The 23,057-nt window shown below is 40.5% G+C and overlaps 1 protein-coding gene across 1 annotated transcript in view; it reads right to left on the bottom strand.

The window, feature by feature from the left end:
- Positions 1-934: 934 nt before the first annotated feature.
- Positions 935-23,057, bottom strand: part of tnfsf10l (TNF superfamily member 10, like) — a 56,891-nt gene continuing 34,768 nt past the window's right edge. The window contains exons 3-7 of the mRNA XM_065950224.1: positions 7,627-7,663; positions 7,435-7,542; positions 4,945-5,108; positions 4,651-4,761; positions 935-4,564 (exon numbers count right to left, since the gene is read on the bottom strand). Of these exons, the coding sequence (XP_065806296.1) occupies positions 4,379-4,564; positions 4,651-4,761; positions 4,945-5,108; positions 7,435-7,542; positions 7,627-7,663 (606 nt within the window). The 3' untranslated portion in view covers positions 935-4,378. The remainder of the gene's footprint in view (positions 4,565-4,650; positions 4,762-4,944; positions 5,109-7,434; positions 7,543-7,626; positions 7,664-23,057) is intronic.

The raw sequence follows: 23,057 nt of genomic DNA on the forward strand, positions 1-23,057 counted from the left end.
AGCGCTGATTGCAGTCCATGTTTGTTTTGGTACAAGAACACGCCATTTACAGCCAGAACCCAAGTCTTTATTGACAAGTTGTGTAATGTGTTGTCTACAACATTTAGTCAGAAGGTTGGGTTATTTCAGGGTGATTGGCATATAAGGTTGAATTGGACATTATAACAGTAAAGGGTTTATTTCCTTCACTGATATTTTCTGAGCCCCAGCTGTGATACCACGCAATGGAAATTGTGTGCCCAAGAGTTGTAGCACTCAAGACCACTTTTTGAAGGTCTCGTACTGGGTGAACCCGGATTTTAAATCAATACCGGTCAAGACCACTACTCAAAGGCTATTTTTCAACATCATAACTGTGATTAGAAGGAAAACATCTCTTTCTAAAATAACAATTAACTTCAATTCATGACAGCTAAACCTTCTGGGTGTTACGTTCTAAATGAGTGACACGCCCGCTGCATAAAAGATGATGATTTTTCATTGATATTTATGGTCTTGGTCTTGACTCGGTCTCGATCCCTAAATGTCTCGGTCTTGCCTCGGTCTCGGGTATGTCTTGGTTTTGATTACTGTGGTCTTGACTACAACACTAGTCTGCCCTCATTGGTTTGACACCACATTGATGACTGGAGCATTCAATACACTGGAGGTTAACCCCGGGGTGATGAAAATGACATAAGCCTTTGCTAGTTTTCAAGTTAAGGTCGTAAAGATGATCATTTGATGGAAACACCAAAAGTGTGTTCCAATCACCCTGAACTCACTCTATGTATGTATGAGTGGTTTTCCAGTCTTTGTAGGGTTTAACTTCAGGTTTGACCCAGGTTTTTGCATTTACTGTAGATGTTTCGTTTTACCTTATAATAACCAAAACCAGACTCACTGGAAGAGCTGATCTTGAGGTGCTCTCTGTATCCACATACTGCCACACAGGGAATGTTCAAATATTTGTTTATTTTCTTAGCAACAATGTGCTACACATGTTCACAGCTACAAAACAGTCCAGTACAAACACATCTCAGACACATTTAATGCAAAAGTTTTCCCAGCTGGGGCCTGGGGATTTATGCCGTTGTAGTGTGTATGTTGCATCATCAACGCTGGACCGCTTCCAATGAACTCTTTGTTTTGGCTTGGAGTGCAAGAAGGAAAAACGTATGATTTGTTGAAGTTCACCATGGAAAATAAACCAATTTAAGTTCAACAGAGGGAGATTATGAGATGTTGGGCTGCGAGAAAGCCAAGAAGAAACGTGACAGGGTGCATGCCAACCAGTGAAAAAAAAGCTGCTAAAACAGCAATCAAACACAAAATGAAACTTCATTTCAATTAAGTTCTTTGCAAACAAAAATACACAGGATTGGTTGATGTTTTTGCACAGTATATACACAGGTAAAGGTGAACCACAGTGCCATAATGATGATTTAACCTGGATGTCACCAGGTTAAAAATGTTTGTGCATGTTTGACCTTGTTTTATGAATTGTCCATGTGAACCAAGCCCTTTGAACAAACATGCCCTGTAAGTTCAATAACACACACACACACACACACTCCCTGCATGCCTTCGACTGATCACTGACAACAACCAGACGGCTTAGGGAGGCTAGACACTCCAGATAAATTAGTGTGTGTGAAGAGAGTGTTTGTGTCTTTACACTGGATGTGACGGTGGATGATGTGTGTGTCTGCAGAGAAGCCGTGATGTGAGCTGATGTGTGCATCCCGTTTTTGTATATGTGCGTGCTATGGAGGCATGTAGGGGTTGAGTTTGTGCTGTTCTGTGCATAGTTTATGTCTGTTAATATCCCCGCTCACTCCGCCAAAATCTTTCTTTATGTGCATCTGTCTCTTGTCCAAGCTTCGACTTAGAGACTCAAAATGTTCCATAGTTGGTGTGTCTCCAGGTGCGTTACCAGGTGAAATATTGTTTCAGAGTTTGGAAAACATGTTTGTTTCCCAGAATACGAGCGGCCATTTTGGACGTGACCATCTTTATAAACAGTTTTAGTACAAATGTTTTTCTTGAATCTGGTTGGCTAACTGAACTACAATGTTAGAACAAACCTCATTGCCAGGGTTGCTAGGGTTTACATATACTAAGAGTCATTTTTTCATTCCTGGAAATCCGTTCATATGCTTGATATCCAAGTATTAGACAAACCATCCATTGATGATTTAGCCTAGCTTAGCATTAAGAGTGGAAACGAGGCCAAAAGTGGTAGAATAATCCTCGAGGTTAAACCGACTGTCTCCTGACTTAAGCCTTAAAATTTTAAGAAAGACACAACAATGGATTTCAATTCCAACATCTTATTCTTGGCGGGAAAAAATGTCAAACTGTTCATAATAGTTGGGGGAGAAAGTGTAATATGTAAATTAAAACAACTAAAGCAATGATTGCCGTATCCTATTGTACACATTGTCAATATTAAACACTTCAGAAACAATGTTGTTAATGCAGAATGTGATGACATTTGTTTCACAAAAAATAAACTAATTATGAAAATTATACCTGCTAGTTTACACCCTACACAGCGTTTTTAAATGAAGTTTTAGTTTCTATGCTAGAATAAGTTAAATCTTCTCCAATTTCAGTCCATGCCCTCATATTTTCCATATCTTACTTTTGTTATATTTGTTTTTTTTTGGACTTTAAAGCTCCTGTGTGAAACTGTTGTTTGAGCTGATTTTGGCGCCCCCTGTGGACAAAGCTGTTCCTCTTATCTCTTTGTTAGTTTGTCCTGTAAATGTGTAAGTTGTGTTTTTAACAACCCTGCCTACGCTGAACAGTCAAACGTGTCACTTACTGAGGATTTTTTTGCAGTGGAAAATGTAAAAAAAAAAAAAAAAAAGAATATAAAAAGTTGTTTCCGCAGCATGCTGTTTACAGTATCTCGTGGTCTGACACCAACCCCCTGGCAGCAGTTTCAGGCATAAAAAAATAGAAAAATCAATCTTGATGCTGATAGTCTCGACTTTTTTTGGGATACCTAATTCTTCAAACAACATTTAAGTGGTTATATTTCTTTGCTCTGAATGAATTCTTTCAGAACTTAGACTTCAAATGAAACCTTTTCTGTTTGATCGAAACAAACACATAAACAACGCTCTGTGATAGTTGTTTTCTGTTTTAGCAGCAAGCCTTTTTTTTTGCACGCGTATATGTCACCTTGTTTTGATTTGAATGACTTTTGTTCTGACCTCGGGGTTGTTTGATCCTTAAAACAAAAAAACTGAATGCAGCTTCACCAGCCGGACGAGAAAGATGAGATTCTTGACATGAAAAGAAAGATAAAGATGGCGGTGGAAAGTGAAAGAGAGAGCAGCAACAGAGACTTGTCGAGCTACATTCTCCTCTCGGCCTCTTTCTCTTTCGTGCTGGGCTCTTCCTTATTGACATTTACAGGATTAATTTGAACTCCTCCTTTTCTTTGCAGAGTCATTTCTTCCAAAGGCACTGTTTGCTGCTTCTCACATTCTTTTTTACAATCCTCAGCAAACATTTCCGTCCCTTAAAAAAATGTCCTTGCGTAAAATCCACAGTTCTATTGTTGCACAGAAAGTCCTCAGCAGAGTCCAAGTGGTTTTAAGTTCAGTCAAAAGTAAAATACATATGAATCACTTTAAATCAGCACGGTTCATCTTTCAAATTTCATTCATAGCCGTTAATATATACAGTATTCTCATGGCACGCTTAAAAAAAAAACTCATTTTCTTTTGCTTTGGTTTGGTTTGATTTTCTTCTTATACAAGTCCACAGTCCTTCCTCACATCTTCGATGCACAGGATCAAGTTTTTATTGTGTTTACATTCTTCCGTCTAGAATCCGAATCTGAAGGGTCCGATTGCTTCCCGGTAAAAAGGCTGTTAATGTGAGAGATACGCTGAGATTTACATTTGGATTTTGGTAAAGGGCAGCGTGGGTGGCCTAATTTTTGGCCGATTCTCGTCTTACAAAGAGACTTGAAGGTTTATAAAGTTTGATGTGGTTTACTTCTTTACCTAAGTGATTTTCTTCCCTAAGAGTCATCAGAAAATGGAAACCCTCACATTGACTTTCAAGGGATTGCACATGAGTCTTTCGTTATCTTGTTCTTGATGGTTGGGTTTAACTTAACGGAAAGTAAAGAAGACAAATCCATTGTTTCTTTTCCCTTTCTTCCCGTCATTTTGCTGCTTTTACGAAAGGGAAGCCTTCAAACCCAATCCATCCATCTTTCAATATGTCCGTCCAAGCGAATGTCAAAGATGAAAAATCCAACATCTCTCTCCAAATGACCCTTTTTTCCAATCTATGGACATTCAAGAGTCTCTAGTCCAATCATCTATCCATTCATTGTCCCATCTTTTCCATTTTTCTTTCCAACCCTTTCCTTTCAGAGGTCCAAGCGGAAGGCACCAAAGTAGCTGGAGGAATCGTCTGCATTGACCATGGTCGGTGAAGAGACGGAGACGAAGAGCTCGTCGCCGGCCCTCAGCTCGAAAAGTCCTCCCTGGTAGACGGAGTGGAGGGCGTACTCGGCGTCTGGAGCCCAGCACTTTGTTCCCACGCCCTTTAAGAGCTACAGGGAAAAGGATATCAAGGTAAGTAGGATGTTCTATATAGTTGGTATGACTCGTGATCAGAAGTGAAAGGGGGATAAGTTACCTGTATGGGGCTCGGGTAGGACGTTTTCTTGTAGACACACTGCACCAGCTGGTGGCTGACGCTGCGCTGGTCTCCATCACTGGCTGCTGGAGACGGATAACGGAAATACACCTAGAGGGAAGATGATCAAAATTCACTTTATGTATTAAGATTCTTCTACTACCTCTCAGGTATGCATTGAAGAGATTCAATTCAATAAATGCAAGAATAGTCAATAATTCTTTGAAAATTGCTGGCTGTTTTGGGACCCTAGTTCCCCAAATGTAACGGTACTAAAAGGAACTGTATAATCACCTGTGAGTACAGGTAGTACCGCCCATCCTGGGGCACTCGCAGCTTCCCATTGTTTAGCGTCATGTTGTGCAGATGAGCTCCAAAGCTCTGATTGGCCCACGAACGGACCACATGGCGACAGGACTGGTGGAGACCCGGCGTGAGGATCTGGTGGGGAGGGATCCCTGTTGGGAAACAAATCGTAAAATTTACATCTTTGCTTTAGGAATGCATACCACCAGCTCATCAGTGGATGTAACCATGTCCATATCATCCAATGGACTGTGGACAACTGTTTCAGGCCTCTAGCTTGACATTTGGTACTTCATCACTTTGGTTTTTGGAGACACAAATAAAGGGGGAAACTGTTGCCAAGTCATCAGCTAGCGATAGCAGACCAATTTCCATATTATGGGACTTGAACCCATGTCCCTACAGACTTAGCTCCTGCCGCCCTGAACTAGGACCAACTAGGACCAATGGCCGACGATCTCCTTGGTGTGTCAGGGCCTTAAGAAGTAAAGGAAATTCCTGGTGCCCAATACTAGTTTCCTTTAACTTGGGTAATACTTTGGGTGCAATTTCAAGCGAATTTCGGTGAAAACAGGCTTCAACAATAAAAAAAATCCACCATAATACAAATTAACTTGTTTGATAAGTGACCTGTCGACCACAAGGTAGCCACACCTTAAGCATGGGACCAAAATGTCTTGCTGTTATCACTGTGAAGAATACTTCAAACTTGCATTTGAGTGCATAAAACTCACCAGGAAAATGTGACCTGAGGTAGCAAACCAGATAATTAAAAACGTTGAACATAACTTGTTTTCACAAATGCAATCCTGAAAATTTCTAGAGAATTTCAGGGAAGGCGGCCCCTGAAATCAACCGGACTTGTTTGTTAACAGACGCACCTCAAGTTAGGGAACTTTGTATCAATGCTACATTAAAAATGTGTTCACCGCATCAACTAATAAGTGCTAGAGAACATACCACAGTGTGTGTGTGTGTGTGTGTGTGTGTGTGTGTGTGTGTTTGTCTTGGTGTGTTAATCCTCTGGCTTGGCTTTAGTTCAGCTCACATTAATAAGATAATCGTTTATGAGAAAACACAACAAAGGTCGACTCTGACTGAGCAACTTCCTTTAAGAAATCCAGGCAGAACGTGTGAACCTCACCCTCTCTTTCTCCTCACACACACACACACACACACACACACACACACACACACACACACACACACATCGCTGCCAAATTGTCAACACCCCTCAGCTTGCACGACACTCTCAGAGGAAATGATATATGAAGGTCTGGAGAATACACTGACACGAGGAACACATTACTTTATAAATGACGCTGTCCTTATAAATGTCCGTTTTACTGCTCCGCTCATCGAGGCGCCTCACTGATTCAGCAGGTTCTTGGAGGAAAAGCTCTCTGGCATGCAGGAAGTGATGTTTATTAGAGGAACGATAGCTCAGACACAAAGAGACTGAATCCTTCATCATGCAGCGATGATTCATTTTAGAGATTACAGAGGAATCTGAGTAAGTCTCATGGAAAACGCTCGTCTTTAACTTAATATTGCCTTCAAGGACTTCTCTGTCCTTTGACGAACAACATCTGCTCTCTTACTATCACACTTCAACATTTCCCCTCACGCATCAGTTTTAGACTGTTTCGCAGACTCGCTTTTGCAGAGTTCCTACGTTATTTTTTAGTCTAGAAACTCATTTTTATTTTTTTTAAAGATTTTTTGTGCCTTTAATGGAGAGACAGGACAGTGGACAGAGTTGGAAATCAGGGAGAGAGAGAGTGGGGAATGACATGCGGGAAAGGAGCCACAGGTGGGATTCAAACCTGGGCCGCCCGCTTGGAGGACTACAGCCTCCATACATGGGGTACGCACACTAACCACTGCGCCACCAGCACCCCCTAGAAACTCATTATTGAGGAAGACTTCCTGGTCTTTGGTATATTTGGACCATTACTTTAAATCATTCTTCCTCCTTCCTTTCCCTTGCAGCCTCTGTTAATAGCTACATGTTCATTTACAAATTTTGCAATGACAGTCGGAAACCTCCCTAAGGGGCCCCCGTCTGACAACCAACATTTGTCAATGAAAGTTACCGAAGGAAATGAAGAGAAATTATCCGTCTGGGAGTGAAAAAAAAAGAAAAAGAGGAAGAGGAGTAAGCGTCGGGAAACTGGAAGACATATTGGTGGTGAACGCTTATTGGAGGGGCCCCCAATGAATTTTTGCTTAGGGCCCCAACATACTCTAAAACCGCCACTGATTATGGATTCAATTAAAGCACTGTTCAAGTACATTTTGACACATAAAGCCACCTAGTGGTTCAGGAAGTAATCTGTATCCAGAGCCTCTCCATAAACCTTCCTCCTCTCTCTGCACTAATGATCGACCTGCTGACAAACATGACAGGAACTTTACTCAGATTCAGTTTCTTCCTGTTTCCTGTTTCCTTTAACCCAGCCATGATCTCCAGCTCACCTTGAGAGCCCGCATCTCGGAGGGTCAAGTGGGCCGACGGCCTCTGCGCCACCGAGGTCATGAACTTTGACCCCGAGTTGTTGAACGTGCGAGGCATCGTTCTTGCTTCTGAAGGGAGAGAGGAAGGAGAACATGTCAGACACTGTGTAGTGAGTCTGTGAGCGTTAGTTTGAGAGCGACATGGACACTGACCTATGAAGGTTTGTTTGGAGATGATGTTCTCCGTCACCTGAAAGAGAGAGAGAGAACATGACGATGAGGGAAAGGTTGATCAGTGTGGCGTGCATTGATTTCACTGGCATTACTGAATCTGTGGTTCCTCTTGAAGTGTTAATTTGACTTTTATGAACTTGAAGTCAATCATTAACCTGCTGTGGTTCTTGTTGGGTGCAAAGCAGGAATCTGACTGAGTGTTTGTGTGTGTGTGCACACACTGTGAGGTCTCATATCAACGTGTTCTTCATTTACTTTTTATAGGTTACTCAGTCAGGCTGGATCAACATAAAATAGAGGGCTTTGGAATATCTTACAATACAACATATAACATTTGATTTGGATCGGACAGGAACAGGAAGAACAAACCTGCTCAGACAGAATTCAAAAACATTGTATTACAATATCAGGGCCGTCAAACAATTAGAATATTTAATCACCATTAATCCCTAAATTTAAATAGTAAATCTTTATTAATCACATTTTTAATTTAATGTCTGAAATTCTGTATTTTTCATTTCAAAATAAAAATGGTTAATTAGGCTTTTATTTTGAATTTTTCTACTTTGTTAAGCTGGGAGTACTTTTCTTGCCGTTTGAATTCAACCCTGCTTTTATTTTGAAATAAAGTAATCACCTTCTGGTACATGGGAGATCACGACATTAAAGGGAACTCGTTAGGGATCACAAACTAAAGTTCAAAGAGATGCTAACAAAGGTCAATGTTTGATCTCATACTTTGGACTCGTCAGCTGAGCTGTCTGAGAGTTTGTTAAAGTGAAATGAGACGTTCAAAGATGCAGCAGTGTCCTTCTTTTACATCACTGCGACTACAGGGAGACACTGAGGACGACTATCTACGGTGAGCGTGAAGGGACAAAACAGCTCGAGATGAAACGCGGTAAAAAAATTAATGCAATAATATCAGACCTCAGTTAACTTGTTATTGCTTGATAAAGAGAAATGTCCAATCATTCTTCATCTTCTGCATAGGATACTTTTTAAAATAAATACACACACACAGGAAGTATTCTAACTGTTAAGATCATCGTCATCGCTCTCACATACTAAAGTTTACACAATGACCTTATAAAAGTTGATGTTTCCTCCATGAAAATGGCGCACAACATGCTAGAAACGCTCGTAATAAAGTACGGTTTGAAGTTTGAGGACGAGCCTCGACATCACAGCCATAAAACACACACTCGGCTCTGTTTCATTTCTCCCGCTGCTCTCTGTCATCCCTCGCTCGCCTCCGTTTAAAGAACCTACCAAACATGTGGACACAACCCAGCCTCAGATACACACACACACACACACACACACACACACACACACACACACACTCACTCTCACACACTCAGTTACTCTTCTTATCTCAACACTCTCGTGCTAATGCTTTCTGCACCGGCTGCTGCGCCTTGTTTTTCTCGTTTTCCCACTTTGTAAATCAAACTCACGTCGCCCCTTCTTTCATTTTTTTTCTTTTCATTTATCTTTCCTTCCTGTCTTTTTCGCCCCCATCCTTTCATTTTAACGCCACACTTTTACATTTTTCTCTCCATCGCCGTCCATTTATGTGAATTTAACCATTTTCTCTCGCTCTCTCTGCAACTTTTCACCACGTTCTCTCTATCTTTCTTTTACATTTCTACTCCTCTCTGTGCCCCTCCCCCACCCCCGCCTTCAAACCAGAGATCACACATTTAATCACCTGTTTCAAGTCTGACAGGCTCCAAATCTCCCTGATTAATTTGCTGAAATGCCACAAAATCCTGAATATGATGAATCTCAGCGCTCGTTTTAATGGTCATCCTAACCGCCACCGTGTTATTCTTGGCAGCACGCCTGTTCCTCCTGAAACCAACCCTCAACCTAACCTGTAAATTGGACGTGATCGTTCTGGGGGTTTGGCGTGTATGTGTGTGTGCGTGTGTGTATAAGTGTGTCTGTGTGTAAGCAGAAGGGCCCCACATGTGTGTATACTCGTATATACTCTTAAGGGAACCCAGCACAGTGAAGCACAGAGCGCTGACCGGGCCGTGCTAGCTCGTCTCGCTTGGTGTAGCATGCCAGCCTCGGCCTCACGTTCCTCCACTCCTGAGAGCAGAAAATTACCGACATGCACACCTAGAGAAAATTGCCAACAGATTTTCCCCCGCATGTGGCTGAAGTTGAACAAGAAAAGTTTGAATACAAAAAAAACAAGGGTGGGTGAAGTTTTCAGACACTTGGACGCGCTGTGACTCCAGAACAGTATGTTTTCAATCTACAAGTTCAACATGGCTGCCGTCTTTAACGCCTAAAAAGCTCACAAGGGAAACGTCCGGATGGCTAAAGAGTGAAATCAGCTGTGGAGATGCTACATGCTTAATTTATGCTCCTCACAGCCGTGGAAGCTCTCTCAGTCTGAGACTTCTGACAGGCTGCATGTTTAAGTGAACGCCACAGACTGTCACTTAGAGTTACAGTCCATGCTCTCTTGGTTTTAATCTACTGTGTTTTTACACCTTACACCTGGATATTCCACTCTGTACGGAGTTAAATATCACACACATTTAAAGGCTTCATATGTGATTTTCCACACTTAAATATAATATAAATCAAGTATATCCTCTGAAAATAACTCTGAGTCATGACTGTCTACAATGGGTGTAACACCCGAGTCCCACTGTCTGTGATGTTTTCAGAGTTTTCAGCTTTGTTTGAACAGTCGCAGCTTGAAGCTGTTACTCTTCCCTTGGGGTTAAAGGTCATACGCGGCTCACATTATGGGATAATCCGGGTAATAAAGGCCTTTAGATGTTGAAGCAAAGTGTTAATGGCAACAGCATGCCAATGAAACCAATTTCAACCTTGTAAAATGTTGAATTCCGTTCATCGGGGGTATTTGTTCCATAGAGCTTCATAAAAGGAAAACCATGACCATTTCTTTTATTTTCTTCCCCATTAGAGAGGCTTCAATTGGCTTACAATTCAGGCGCAAAACTATTCCTTACTTTGACGGCGCAGTTCTTAGATTTTGTGTTATCACTACCCTGTCAAAGTAGCCGTATTTATTCCAATTGGCCTGCAATCACATGACATTTGGACAGGTTGAGTAACAACATCATGACAGAAAGTAAAGTTCTGTAGATGCGAGCAGAGTCATATTAGTAGACCTTTGGTGGGTGTCAAAGCGGCAAACCGAATACCTACATATTGTTGCTTTAAGTTAACCTCAGCTGTTGAGCGACCTCTAAGTGATGTCCAAGAATGTTAAATGTTTGGAAGTCTACTCAAGCGTCATGTGTTATCTCTTACCTCTCTTTCAAGGAACCATTCTTTCACGCCCTCTGAAGCCTTGCTCTCCATCTAACTGCCTCCTTCACACAATCATTCACACTTTTTGAACCACTTCAAATGTAACAGAAAGTTGTTTTAGAGATAACAACATTTAGAGAACATCATAGAAACGCGGTCTTCAGTGAGGTTGACCATTTGTCTTTGAAACGTTGCAACCTTTGCATTTTTCTGGGGGCCCTCGCCTTCTCACTACTTGACTGCCATGCTTTTTGGATCGGCGCGTTTAAACTTAATCCAGGTCATGATTCATTCAGTCTTGGGGGGAGTATGCAGTATGTGGCTGCAATGAAGGAGTAGGAGTCTAAGTCGATCCATCTTCCTGACTCAAAATGGACTCCCTGGGTGGATGATACCACATATTCTGTCAGATATATCAGTTATAAGAAGCAGCGCTGTTCACCCTCCAATGCTTCCCATAAGGCCGCCTGCTACAGCTTCCTGTCCTTTTTTAGGGTCAATCTTTTTTCAGATAGTACCTACACCTCTTGTTTTAACGGTTTCAAGTTTAAGGCCAGAGACCAGAGAGGTCAAAATCAGGACCGTGTGGCATGCAGGCCAGAGGGGCACCATGACCTCTGTTAAATTACTTCAAGCTTTTACTGCCTTTTTGTGTTTCTCTAACCCTTGGTCAAATCAGCAGGCATGGTGCCAGTCCAAAAAGGAAACCCCGAAACTCTTATCATTTTACCAAATGTTTTCAGAACCGCAAAACAAGATCCTTAGTATCTTTGAGTAAAATTAAAAGAACGTGTTTTGAAAGTATGATGCCATCATCAAGACTGACTTCTCTCAGCACTCTAACTACGACTGACTTCCAGCGTCCCTGTCCATCTGAATCTGACTCTGCCAGAAGGTCACGTCTGACCTCTTGCCCTATGTAGAGCAAAGGATTCTGGTTCTGCTGCCACCAGGAATTAAGTCATGTTAATGTGTTTGAGACCTTTGCCCATAACGAGGGGTCCTCGCAGTCGTCAAGTGGGGATTCACTGTTAAACACTAAACTCCTGCTCCTGTTTAGTGGGTCAATTTTGTTTCGAGTAAATCCGCCTCCAGCCTCTGGGGTGACGAGCCTCAAAGTTCAACCATATGAGAGCATTCGTGTATGTGTGTGTGTCTGTGTGTGCGTTTAGGCTCGGGCAGCATCTGAAGGACTACAAGTCTGGAAACGGTTCCAGCTGCAACAACAACAACAAATAAAACCCAAACTTGTCTGAACTTTCACCCAGTTTAGAACAACACACACGACAAAAATAGTCCGATGTCTTCACGTCACACTCCGTCCAGCCAAAGGTTTTAAAAAAAAGACACATAAATAAGTGAACCTGAGGGAAAAATGAAAGTTTCATATACAAAAGGACAAAGAAAGATTAATATCAGAGTGTGGTTGAGTAATTCCTGAAAAATCTCTTGGCTCGTCTTATCTACTTCATCTTTGTCTTGTTGAGTTGACTTGGTGCCCCAGCAGATGTTTTACCTTTAAAGGTGATTCAAAGTAACACTTTCATACAGTTGGGAGGCTTGAAGGATAATTTATGACATATTTATCAGAATTGGAGCCGTACTTTTTTAGCTTTTACGCCTGATTATGGGCCAAGCTAAAAAAAAAAAAAAACTAAATCCTACACCTCCCATAATGCACCCCAATTGTGTGTTTTATTTGTTAAGACACTTCATGCCTCAGTCCATGCTTCTTCAAAAATATAATTCTCTACAGGGTTTACATTAGCGGGTATTTACCTACTTTTGGTCGGTATCGCATCGATTGTCCGGCAGATAAAGATACCAATTAAAGAGCAAAAAAATCTGACATAAAAAAACCAAAAACAATAAAGACAAAAAATCTGATTCTTATTTTTGTCTTATATTCGTCTTCAAGGCAACATACAGGTCGTAAAAAATAACCTCATGCACAAACAGCATCTTTAAAAATGCATTAATGTACGTATGTAAAGATATCAGAAAACAACAAGTCTATAACTTTCTCTGGATGCTAGAGAATGAAGAAGATGTGTCGCATTGACCTTAAAAGACTGAAAACACAGCAAGAAACAGTTTAACTCTCTGACAATTGAGAATAAATTATCATACTTTCTGTCAGAACAAACAAAATTCATGGATCAAGTTAAATTACTTCCATTATTTTTGCCTCTCTGTCCCAATTTAAGCTCCAAAAACATGATTTTGGAAAGAGCAGATGTGAGAGTGCCAAAAGTCAGATGATGGTGGAGGGGGAGAAAAAGCCCCCCCCCCCAAAAAAAAAAGAAAAAAAACAGAGAGTGAAAGATGATGGACAATTATGGGAAACAAGAGAAGAGGAGGAATGAGGGTGGAAAAAAAAAAGTTTGGGCAAACACAGAGGAGAGAGTCAGAGAGGGGGTAAAAAGGGAGCAGAGGATGAGTGAATGAGAGGATTGAGAGAGGAGAAGAAGGAAGAGTGAAAGAGGGGCAAGTATGCACATGAAGGAGAGTTTCTTCGGCAGATTAGCAGGAGCTGCAACCAGATACTTTAATATGCTGCTCGACCCCGACAGGCTCAGACTAGCCGTGTGTGTGTGTGTGTGCGGCGGTACGTGTGTGTTACCCTACAAACTCTTATCAGGGCTAATCTGGTCTGAGAGGGCTACTCTTTCCTCACTGTGTGTGTGTGTGTGTGTGTGTGTGTGTGTGTGTGTGTGTGTGTGTGTGTGTGTGTGTGTGTGTGTGTGTGTGTGTGTGTGTGTGTGTGTGTGTGTGTGTGTGTGTGTGTGTGTGTGTGTGTGTGTGTGTGTGTGTGTGTGTTGTGAAGGTTTAGTGTGCCTGAAAATCAGATTTCTGGTAACTGCAGAGCACAAAAACCAAAGCGCCTGTATGAGTGCATGAGGGCCAAATATGGAGATGAAAAGTGTTGTTGTGCATGTAATGGCTAATGTTGCTAATAAGTAACTCAGGCTTTGTTTAAACCCAGATCGGTATGTGGATTTGGAGCATAAAGTAATGCACTTTACGTTTTAGGAAACTGGCAGCAGCTCCACAGAGGTAACATCACTAATTAAAATGTAACATGGATATTTTTGAGGTTTTTTTAGTGCACAGCGACGATCTGGCTACTTCCACAACCTCTTGTTTTTTTCTTGTTCACAGTCACTCTCCGCCCCGGGAACTTCCCCCTGACTCACAACCAGTGATGGATACTCGACAGGCTGAGCCAGCGTAGAAAATTGACCCTCAGGTAATTCTCCACGCACACGTCTGACATGATGAAGTCTGTTGTGTCAAAGTGAAGAAGCATGGTTCTCTTTGGCCTTGAAGCGATATCGCTGTGTCGATAAAACGGCTTCAAAGAATGTGCTAACCTCACTTTCGTCTCAATTATGAAGTGTTTGACAACTTTTCTATACAATGATGGAGAATATTGTACAAAGCCAACTCCTAGTCCCCAGAGCCCAAGGTTAAGATTTCCTGTTATATCTGAATTCCTTCAAAGATTTTCAATTTAAAATGGCAGAAAATTAAGAACAAAATCCCCAAACTTCCAATTTCAAAGATTGTGCCAGCAAATGATGGCGGGATTTGTCAATCTAATTAACCAATTCCGATCTGGTTCAGTTGATTATTAATGATCAACTGAACCAGACTGATACGGGATTTTTGGGTCCAATGCCGATATCGATATTGGTAAAAAAAAAGAAAATCTGATACCGATATAACAGCTGATATCTTTCTTAGATCTATGTTCAATCTGTATATGTTGGTATACACATTGATTTTGTTGATCCGTCAAACACTTGTGGTAAAGATACATGATGAGGACAAGATGCTCACTCAACTGGAAAGTAACTGCACATGTACGTGCGTCACCGCTCGACGCTCTGGAGAGTTATCATGCCTGTAATATTCCATATACAACTCTCTGCTGGTGAAAGAGAAACGCTTGTTTAAAACTCAAATGAAATGCTATTTGATCCAGTTATATCGTGCTTATCTGTGTTAAAATGAGTCGATACCGATAGTCACTTGATAAGCTAATATCGGCCGTAATTATCGGCTGGCTGATAAATCGGTCAGGCTCTATGATCAGGTTGATCATCGAAGACAGAGTTGAATTAATGTAGGCAGAAGGCAGATTTGTTGCAGCATAATTCTTTACCTTTCTGTCTTTTTGTTCCTTTTCTCTCCCTTAAATATAAACAGAAATTGTATTTCATGACCCTAAAACTCATGGATCCTTTTTTTAAAAATGAATCTTTGAGTGCTGTGTGCCGTCAGCTCAAAGGTCTGACTGTGATTTACTCCTCCTGCCACTAAACCGGAGTCTCTCATTAGCCGTTTTATCGTGGAGAAGCAGTGAGTCGAGTCTTTTACGACAGGTAACGCACCAGTGGCCCGACTCGATGCCAGCCTCTGATAAGCGGTGCTGTTTGCTGTGGGAGTTTCCTGCCAGACAAAAGTTGTGTACAGGCTAGGAAGCAGTTCACTTCACACACATGAGGAAGACGAGATGGATATCAGACTTTTATTGCTGTTCAGTTTCTCCATCCACAGATGAGACTCTGAGTTAATCATCTCGCTCTTTTATCGATTCCAGCGCTCAGTTTCCCAACAAAAACAGGATAAAAGTGTTTGTAGACTAAATTATTGACTTGGTTCTCATGTGCTGTGTATATTTTACCTTCCTACATGTGTTTGTTTGTGTTTCTTTCTCTATTGTTCTATCTGGTTCCCCTGCAAAACTAAATATGAAACTGTAGTCCAGGAGGCAGCGTGGCTGACGTACATGACTTTTCTCCCTCCTGATTCTCTTTATGACTCTTGCCGTCGCCCTTAATCTCTCGTCCTACGAGGATTTCACTCCTCAAGACACAAACAGCATGAAACTAGGCCAGGGGTGCGGCTGTTGTAATGCTTCACTCTCCTTATTATTGAAATCTAAGTTTCATTTCACCCGGTTCATTACCACTAACAATACAAATACTTGTGTGAGTACGTCATGAAACATGTGATGCCTTTCTGCAAATTTTGTTCCCCTAAAAGTTGCAGCTCCAGCTCCAAAGGATGAGATATTTAAGTTTTTTTTTGAAGAGGAAACCACAATTTTATAATTGCATTTTCTTTCTAAGCCAAATTCCTATTGTAGAATTATTATTTTTTGTTGTTTTTGCAGAAATTCAAAAGTTAAAATTCTTGCTTCTGCACCTTACATCAAATATTTGTCCAAAGATTTGAGCATGCAAACACCTTCAGTCCTCAGAAAAATTGCTTTAAAGTTGTATGAAAACACGATCATCCAACTTGGATCAGCAATGCTCAATCATTGGTGTCATATCTCCAAGCAAAATCACTTTTATTGGTCCAATAAAGACTTTGACCTTGTCAGTTAGTGCTGACTCAGAATCGAGACGTAGTTACAGGAATTATCTGTGAGACAAAACATTTTTTTTTTTTTTTTATGAGCCTCTGGTTCAGGAATAACAAACTGCTGCTGCACATGAAGGAGGAAGTTGGAGAACCGGTTCTGTTCATGTAATCTAGGTCACTAATGTAGGAGCTGGTTCAGCACTTTCATTCATGTCAATGAGTTTCACACAGTGGCTCCATGTATAGGTTAATATTGAATCATCAGTGTATAATGAGAAACTTTGATGATGATACAGAACAACACAATACTTTTTGACTGTTGAAAAAATCTAGAAATATCCGTGCATATCTGCGATAAAATTAGCCTATACCGATAGTCACTGGATACGCTAATATCAGCCCATATTATCGGCAGGTCGATTTATCGGTCAGGCTCTAATTTAAATTGAGTTAAATCAGTAGGCCTAGTTGTTCATGTACACTGTGTGTAGCCTTTTGCTGCAGCTTGACTCTGGCAAATTTACAAATTTTAAGAGTTCCAACACGTTGTAAATACTGATTCATCTCCAATATTTTGAACCATTTTTTTATTTTTTATTTTAGTCCAATAACCCAACCCATCTGGCAGGTCGAAACAACCTGAATTCAGTTTTGTTTCAGCTCGCTTGTCTGTGGTTACTAATGAATCATCTCCAAAGACCACAGCTTCCTTTAAATAAACATCATAAAAGCCTTTAAAAAATGATATTCCACTACTCTGGTGATTCTGAAGGCTGCAAGGTGGTGGGCCTTAAACGCTCATTGTTTAGACTGTCAGAGGCAAGCCCATATATTTATCAAACACAGCTTGGTTTAAGACTTTGTGCTTACAGTGCATGACTTCATAATGTAGGAGTTGTGTGTTCTTTTATCTCACGGCCATGTTTATACCAGGCTGTCCGTTTTATTTTTCATGCTGACAGCTAAATCAGTCTGCGGTCCAGGAAGTTGGTACACAGTTAGGGAATGGCTAAAGATAAAAGAGAGATAAAAGTCTGAACCAAGGAGACAGTGTTGGTCAAGAGATGATATTAAACATGAAGAAAACTATTTCAAGATTCACAGATGCTCTTGCTTGTGGCCGGGGAATTACAGAGGGGACTTTATTTTTCCCCTTAAGTAAATTCTCTGAACTTAATCAACAGAAACATCCTTGATAGTGGTAGAGAAAGCATGACTTCAGACCCAACCGACACTCAAGGTTGTAACAAAGCCTGCAGTTATGTGTTTAACAGCAGCAATGTGTGGCCTGTTTATGCCAATAAGAGCCACTGTTGAATTTTTAGCCGCGGTCAGAAGTTATAACAATGTTTGGTCTGTAGCTACTCCAAAAACAAGTATGTAGATGTTAGAGACAAATGTTAACCCCAAAGGGTTTAAACCTTCTAAGGTTTATATGAGCAGTGCTGCCACTTTTTTAACCTCAAAAATATCAAACCTAAAAGATAACATGGAAAAAGTACAATTATAACAACACAAAAAATCTTAAACTACAAATCACTGGTTAAAAAACAATACAGCACTAATAACTGCTTAGCTCACTAATAAAACAAAGATTTGCTGAAAAGGGGATTTAAAATCACAAAGATGATAAGTAAAACCCAATCTTTTAAGGCAAAATCACACCATAGTTGTATCTAATAGCTGTACTCATAGGGCTAGATGTTGGTGTAGCTAGTAGGATAACTGCTAACTTGCTAGCTAACTGAGAAAACGCTCGCACAATTCAGTCACAATAACTCTTAAACCTTCCTTATGCTCATCCTTTCGACGGTTTACACCTCTTTGGGATTTTTGTTTCAAGGACAAACGATCTCATGTCATAAATAGTTATTCAAGATTAATCAAATCTCAAATTTCACCTAGCAAAAATGTTAGCTTGTTTGCTAATGGGATGATTAGCAAACAATGTACACAAAGAATATACAAAATGCATTGATTCTACCTCATAAGAGTCTGAAGTGAGCGTCTCCCTTCCAAGAAGTTTGAGAAAAAGTTTAGCCCAATTAAAGAGGATGATGCAACACAGTTTATAAGCTAACAATCTACAACAGCTTCCATGTAAGCTCATAGAAAGGTAACTGGCCGTCCTTGGCCTTTGTTAGTACATCTCCATACCTGTAGTACCATATTTCCAGCTACACAACCTTTAGTGTGATACAAATGATATATGGATGCTTTTAAATAAGAGCTGGATAGATGGATGTGTCCTGACTAAAGCCAAACAAAGCATATTGCGTAAAGCGTAACCAAAAGCAGACGCCTGAAAATCCCTTCCCCGCCTCGGCCTTTACCTTGGAAACTCCTTCAGCGTGAATTTCTTTAGCGTCTCAAGCTTGAGTTGTTTTTTAAACACAAAAGACAAGAAGCTTCTGAGCTGCACCCAGGGTAAAGCTAAGAGTCATCCACAAAGAAACTTTTGCTTCTCCATAACAATCACATTCATCTACCAGAGCGGATATGATTGATTTCCCCATAACTGTAGCTTCATTTTAAGCTAAACATTGGATGCGGTTGACTATGATGAAGCTAAATTATGGATGCTAAAGAGCAAGTTTATAGAGGATGATATTTCAGCTTGTGGGACAAAAAGTGTGATAGATGCTGTAAATATTTTCCTGTGCGCCACTGTTAGCTTTACAAGCTGCTATATTGTCATTTAAGTAATCTGGGAGGAGCTCTAAAGCTTTATGTCTTCTGTGTTTAACAAACAGCTATTACTAGATGCTAATATACCTAGCAGAAACTCATAGTGAAGAGTTTGGTATGTATTTTGGGGGGTCGCTGTACAGGAACTCCGGTATCATGAGGGATAAACTGTTCTCGGCTAAATCTCAAAACAAGCTAACGGGAACAAGAGAGAAAGTGTTATGGAGAGGTTAATATTTCTTTGTGGACGACTGTTAGCTTTACAGTATGAGATTTAGACAATTAGCTCTCAAGATTCCTGTCTGTTGTGTTACTCAGCTAATTTTAAAGTTGCTAAAGAAGTTAAACAAACTCAGTGAAGCAGTTGGGCATGTAAAGATGAAGGCAGAGGGGGATTTCGGGGGGTCGCAGGACAGGAACTCCTGAGTTCCCTCGGCCTGAGGGAAGAATGAAGAGAGGGGAGGGTAGTCGACGCCAGACACAGTAGTCTTTTGTTTTTGTGTATCAGCTGGAAATCACTAACAACACAGCAGCCCTCCACTCCCTCCCTGCATGTGTGTATACATGGCATGTCAGTGACTGACATTTGCTTTTGAATAGGCAACTGTGTAGACCAGAGAGAGATAAGGAAGGACTGCTCAGAAGCTGACTTGTTTCTGTGGCATGAAATAAACTCCAAGATTAGACCAAGTGACCGACACGCTAAGTAACAATGTTTCTACGGTTACGTCAACCTCACCACATCGCATCTCCTCACCATTACTCAAGAAGGACATGACCTTTTGACAAGTTTTGGTTCATGACAAATGAATTGTCGACTTTAGCACGTATTCTTTTATTCTTCTCTTTTAGCCTTTAAATACCGTAACCATGACCGTTTTCCAAGACTAAAGTCTTATTAATCAATTAAGTTTTAAAAGACAAGCCTGGTAATGTTCCACATTATCTTATTCTCGCCAAGTCCAATACAAAAAACATTTATCTCAAGTGTTTCAACTTACCAACGTGATCTTTCCGAGTGTCCAAGTGTCATATAACGTTATCCTCATTGCTTAAGAGCTCCCTTGTCAAAAAGTCTTAAAAACACATCCAAGAAGGACACCTTCGTAATGGTTGGCATATCACAAGGGCTCCAAATAAGTGGTGGCTGGTGCATCATTCTCTCCAGTGGGGAGAATGATGCAGATGGACATCGATCTATATCTTAGGAATAAGTCTGTAAATAGATATCTGTTCATAGCCATTTGATGAAGCTAAATGGTCTTTAGATATTTGCTGACTGGTTCAGGGACTGCATTGGCAACTCTTTTGCTCTCCAATTATTATCCTCGTATTGGCTTTTATTCCGTTAAGCCATTGGATCTAAAATGCTCGTAGTAATAAATGATACTATAAAGAATACAAATCGAAACCGAATATTTCCTACAGCCTAAAGATTTGGCATTTTTAAATAAAGCTTGTTTTTATGGATGGTAAAAAAAACAGCCAGTGTTTGTCAAAAGTGTTGAACGAGAAGACATCAGTTGTTAGACATCCACTGGCAAAAATATTGGCAGCACCAAAGGGGCTAAATTGTCTGGAAATGATAGCCAAAGGGTTTCAATTTTGAATAGTACATCATGTGAACATTTGTCCTTTTTACTTTTTCTTTTGAAGTTAGGGGTACGAGATAAAATACATTTTGTGAACCACATTGAAAGCAGTGTGTTAGTGTTTTCAGAAAGATCAGTAACAACTGCTGGCCATTTAGTGATATTAAGATAATAAGTCCAGTTAATGGCTTATTGACGTCAGAAGAATAAACTTATTGAAGCCAGCTCAAGAGAACTTGTTTGAAGATTAACAAGTCATGAGTTGAAAAAAGATACTTTAAGGTAATGAAATGTTCACACTTGATGTAAAATTTTAGTGTCATGTGTCTATCTATCAGAGCTTTGTGAGCAGATGACTTACTATTCATTGTCCCTTTCTTGGTATTGAGTCACATTGGTTCAATCCATCAACTCTCCTGTATGTGAAGATGATTCTTTGAGCGATTCCTTAATAAAAAGAACCATTTAAGCCCTAAATTCTTAGCATGCCCTTTCAAAAACACCAAGTCTTTCATATTGCGAACAAGAAACAAGCAGAAGGGGGAATCAAAGAAGCAGAACGCCTAAAGAAACGGAGAATCTCACACCCATTTTATCATCGTTTCATCAACCACTGAGCAGATTTAATAGTGGCATTTTAAAAATTCCCATTATCTGAAAGCCTTCCTTCATTGTGATGCCTGCTGTGAATAATTTGGCTTCAAAGAGCTCTTTAAAAAGTGCATGATGTTCTGAGGCCTGCAGCGTGTCTATCCACACCATGACCGGCGATGTCAAAACAGCTGCTTTGCATCAGCAGTCAAAGCCAGATATTTTCTATGACATCAGAGCTTTGAGACGGAGTAGATTCGGAGATACGGTACCACAATAAGTCTGTGAGAGACAAAGAGAGGCCAGTGGAACTTTGTTTCTTCAAGGAAGCTGACCTTCGATAAGAAATGAGCTGCTGGAGCACGACGGGTCGACAGCTTCTTATAATTCATCTCAACTGAATACATTAAGGTTATTTCATAGGAATACAGCACACAAATATAAGATTGGATGGCTCACTCAGGAGGTTATCTCCAGTTGAATATCTATAAAAGTTGGTTCAAAGAAATGTATTCACCAAGCCAAGGAAAAAATACACCAAATCTGAAATCCAGCAGAGAACATCTAAACTGACAGTGGTCAAATTCCTGCAGAGATGGAAGTGTTATCCCCTGGTATCCATCAACGCGACTGGAAACTGGGAGCTCATGTAGTAGCAATTTCTCTCCGCAGGTGAAGATGTTTCAGTGTGTCTTTGTTAACTGGGAACAGCAGGGTAGAAGAGCAGAGGAAAGTTCCTCGGTTGTCAGCCGGGGCTGAAAGATTAAGACTGGAATACCTGAGCTTAGTTCCACGCACGCCATCCTAAATCTGTTGTTCCTCTCCTCTCTCCCATCCTGTATCTCTTCTCTGCTGTTTTCAAGACCACTTTCTGCTTTCTTGTTGCCTCGCTTCTGCAACTTTAACATGTCAATGCAATGGCAATAAACCCGTCTCTGCATGGGTTGACATATACTACAAACTAAAATAAATTTGAAGGTTTAAGGAGCTAAATTCTCCAACCTGGAAAACAAAAATAACAGAAGGCAAACCCCACGAGAGCAGATTTGACTATCTTCCACCCCTGGTCTTTTTATTTTTTTGTCTTGCCCAAGCCCCCCTGGTTGATATCTGGCTTTTATCACATTTCTTTTGATTGGTTCATACTTTCATGATTGAAAACATTTGTACAAAGAACAGAAAGTATCTACATTTTCAGTCTCATAGGAAATACGTACTTTGTCTCCATATATTGTAGTGTAAAAAAATGGATATCAGGGACTCAGAGTCTCCCATATCGACATTGTTTTAACACAAAAAGCTACTGAAGTTAGATAACCAATCAACAGGATTTGTTTTCTGCAGTTACAGTAGTAAATTTGCATGCACGGACACAACAAAACGTCATTCAAATTCAAAAAACTGAATTTGACCTATTTTCTTTCCACACTCTCTTCTTCTTCTCTTTTTTCCCCTCCAGACATTATTTTTTGTAATTGAAACCTCATTGTGAGATGTGTCGCTTTTTTGGCCACTACCTTAACAACTGCTTTCCACTTCTCCTGCCTCACCACTCGTTTTCTGCTTCCAGTTTTCCACCGTGTGTCTCATATTCATATGTTTATTTTTAACATTAGCCAGGGCTCATAGGAGGCCTTGTCAAGGCTGCAAAGGAAAAGCATGTTGGGCAACTTCTAGAGCTGCAGTCTTATTATTACAAAGTTACTCTACATCCAAAATGGAGGAACATCAACAAAATGTTGTACTAAGCAGCTGAGATTTTGGAAAATGTATGGGTTATATCACATTATTAAGTTACATGCGGCAGTTCAGTATGAATAATTTCAGTTTACTACAAGTGTTATAATATGGGTCATAAAC

The sequence above is a fragment of the Labrus bergylta genome, chromosome 22 (genome assembly GCF_963930695.1).
Source record: "Labrus bergylta chromosome 22, fLabBer1.1, whole genome shotgun sequence".
NCBI lineage: Eukaryota > Metazoa > Chordata > Actinopteri > Labriformes > Labridae > Labrus > Labrus bergylta.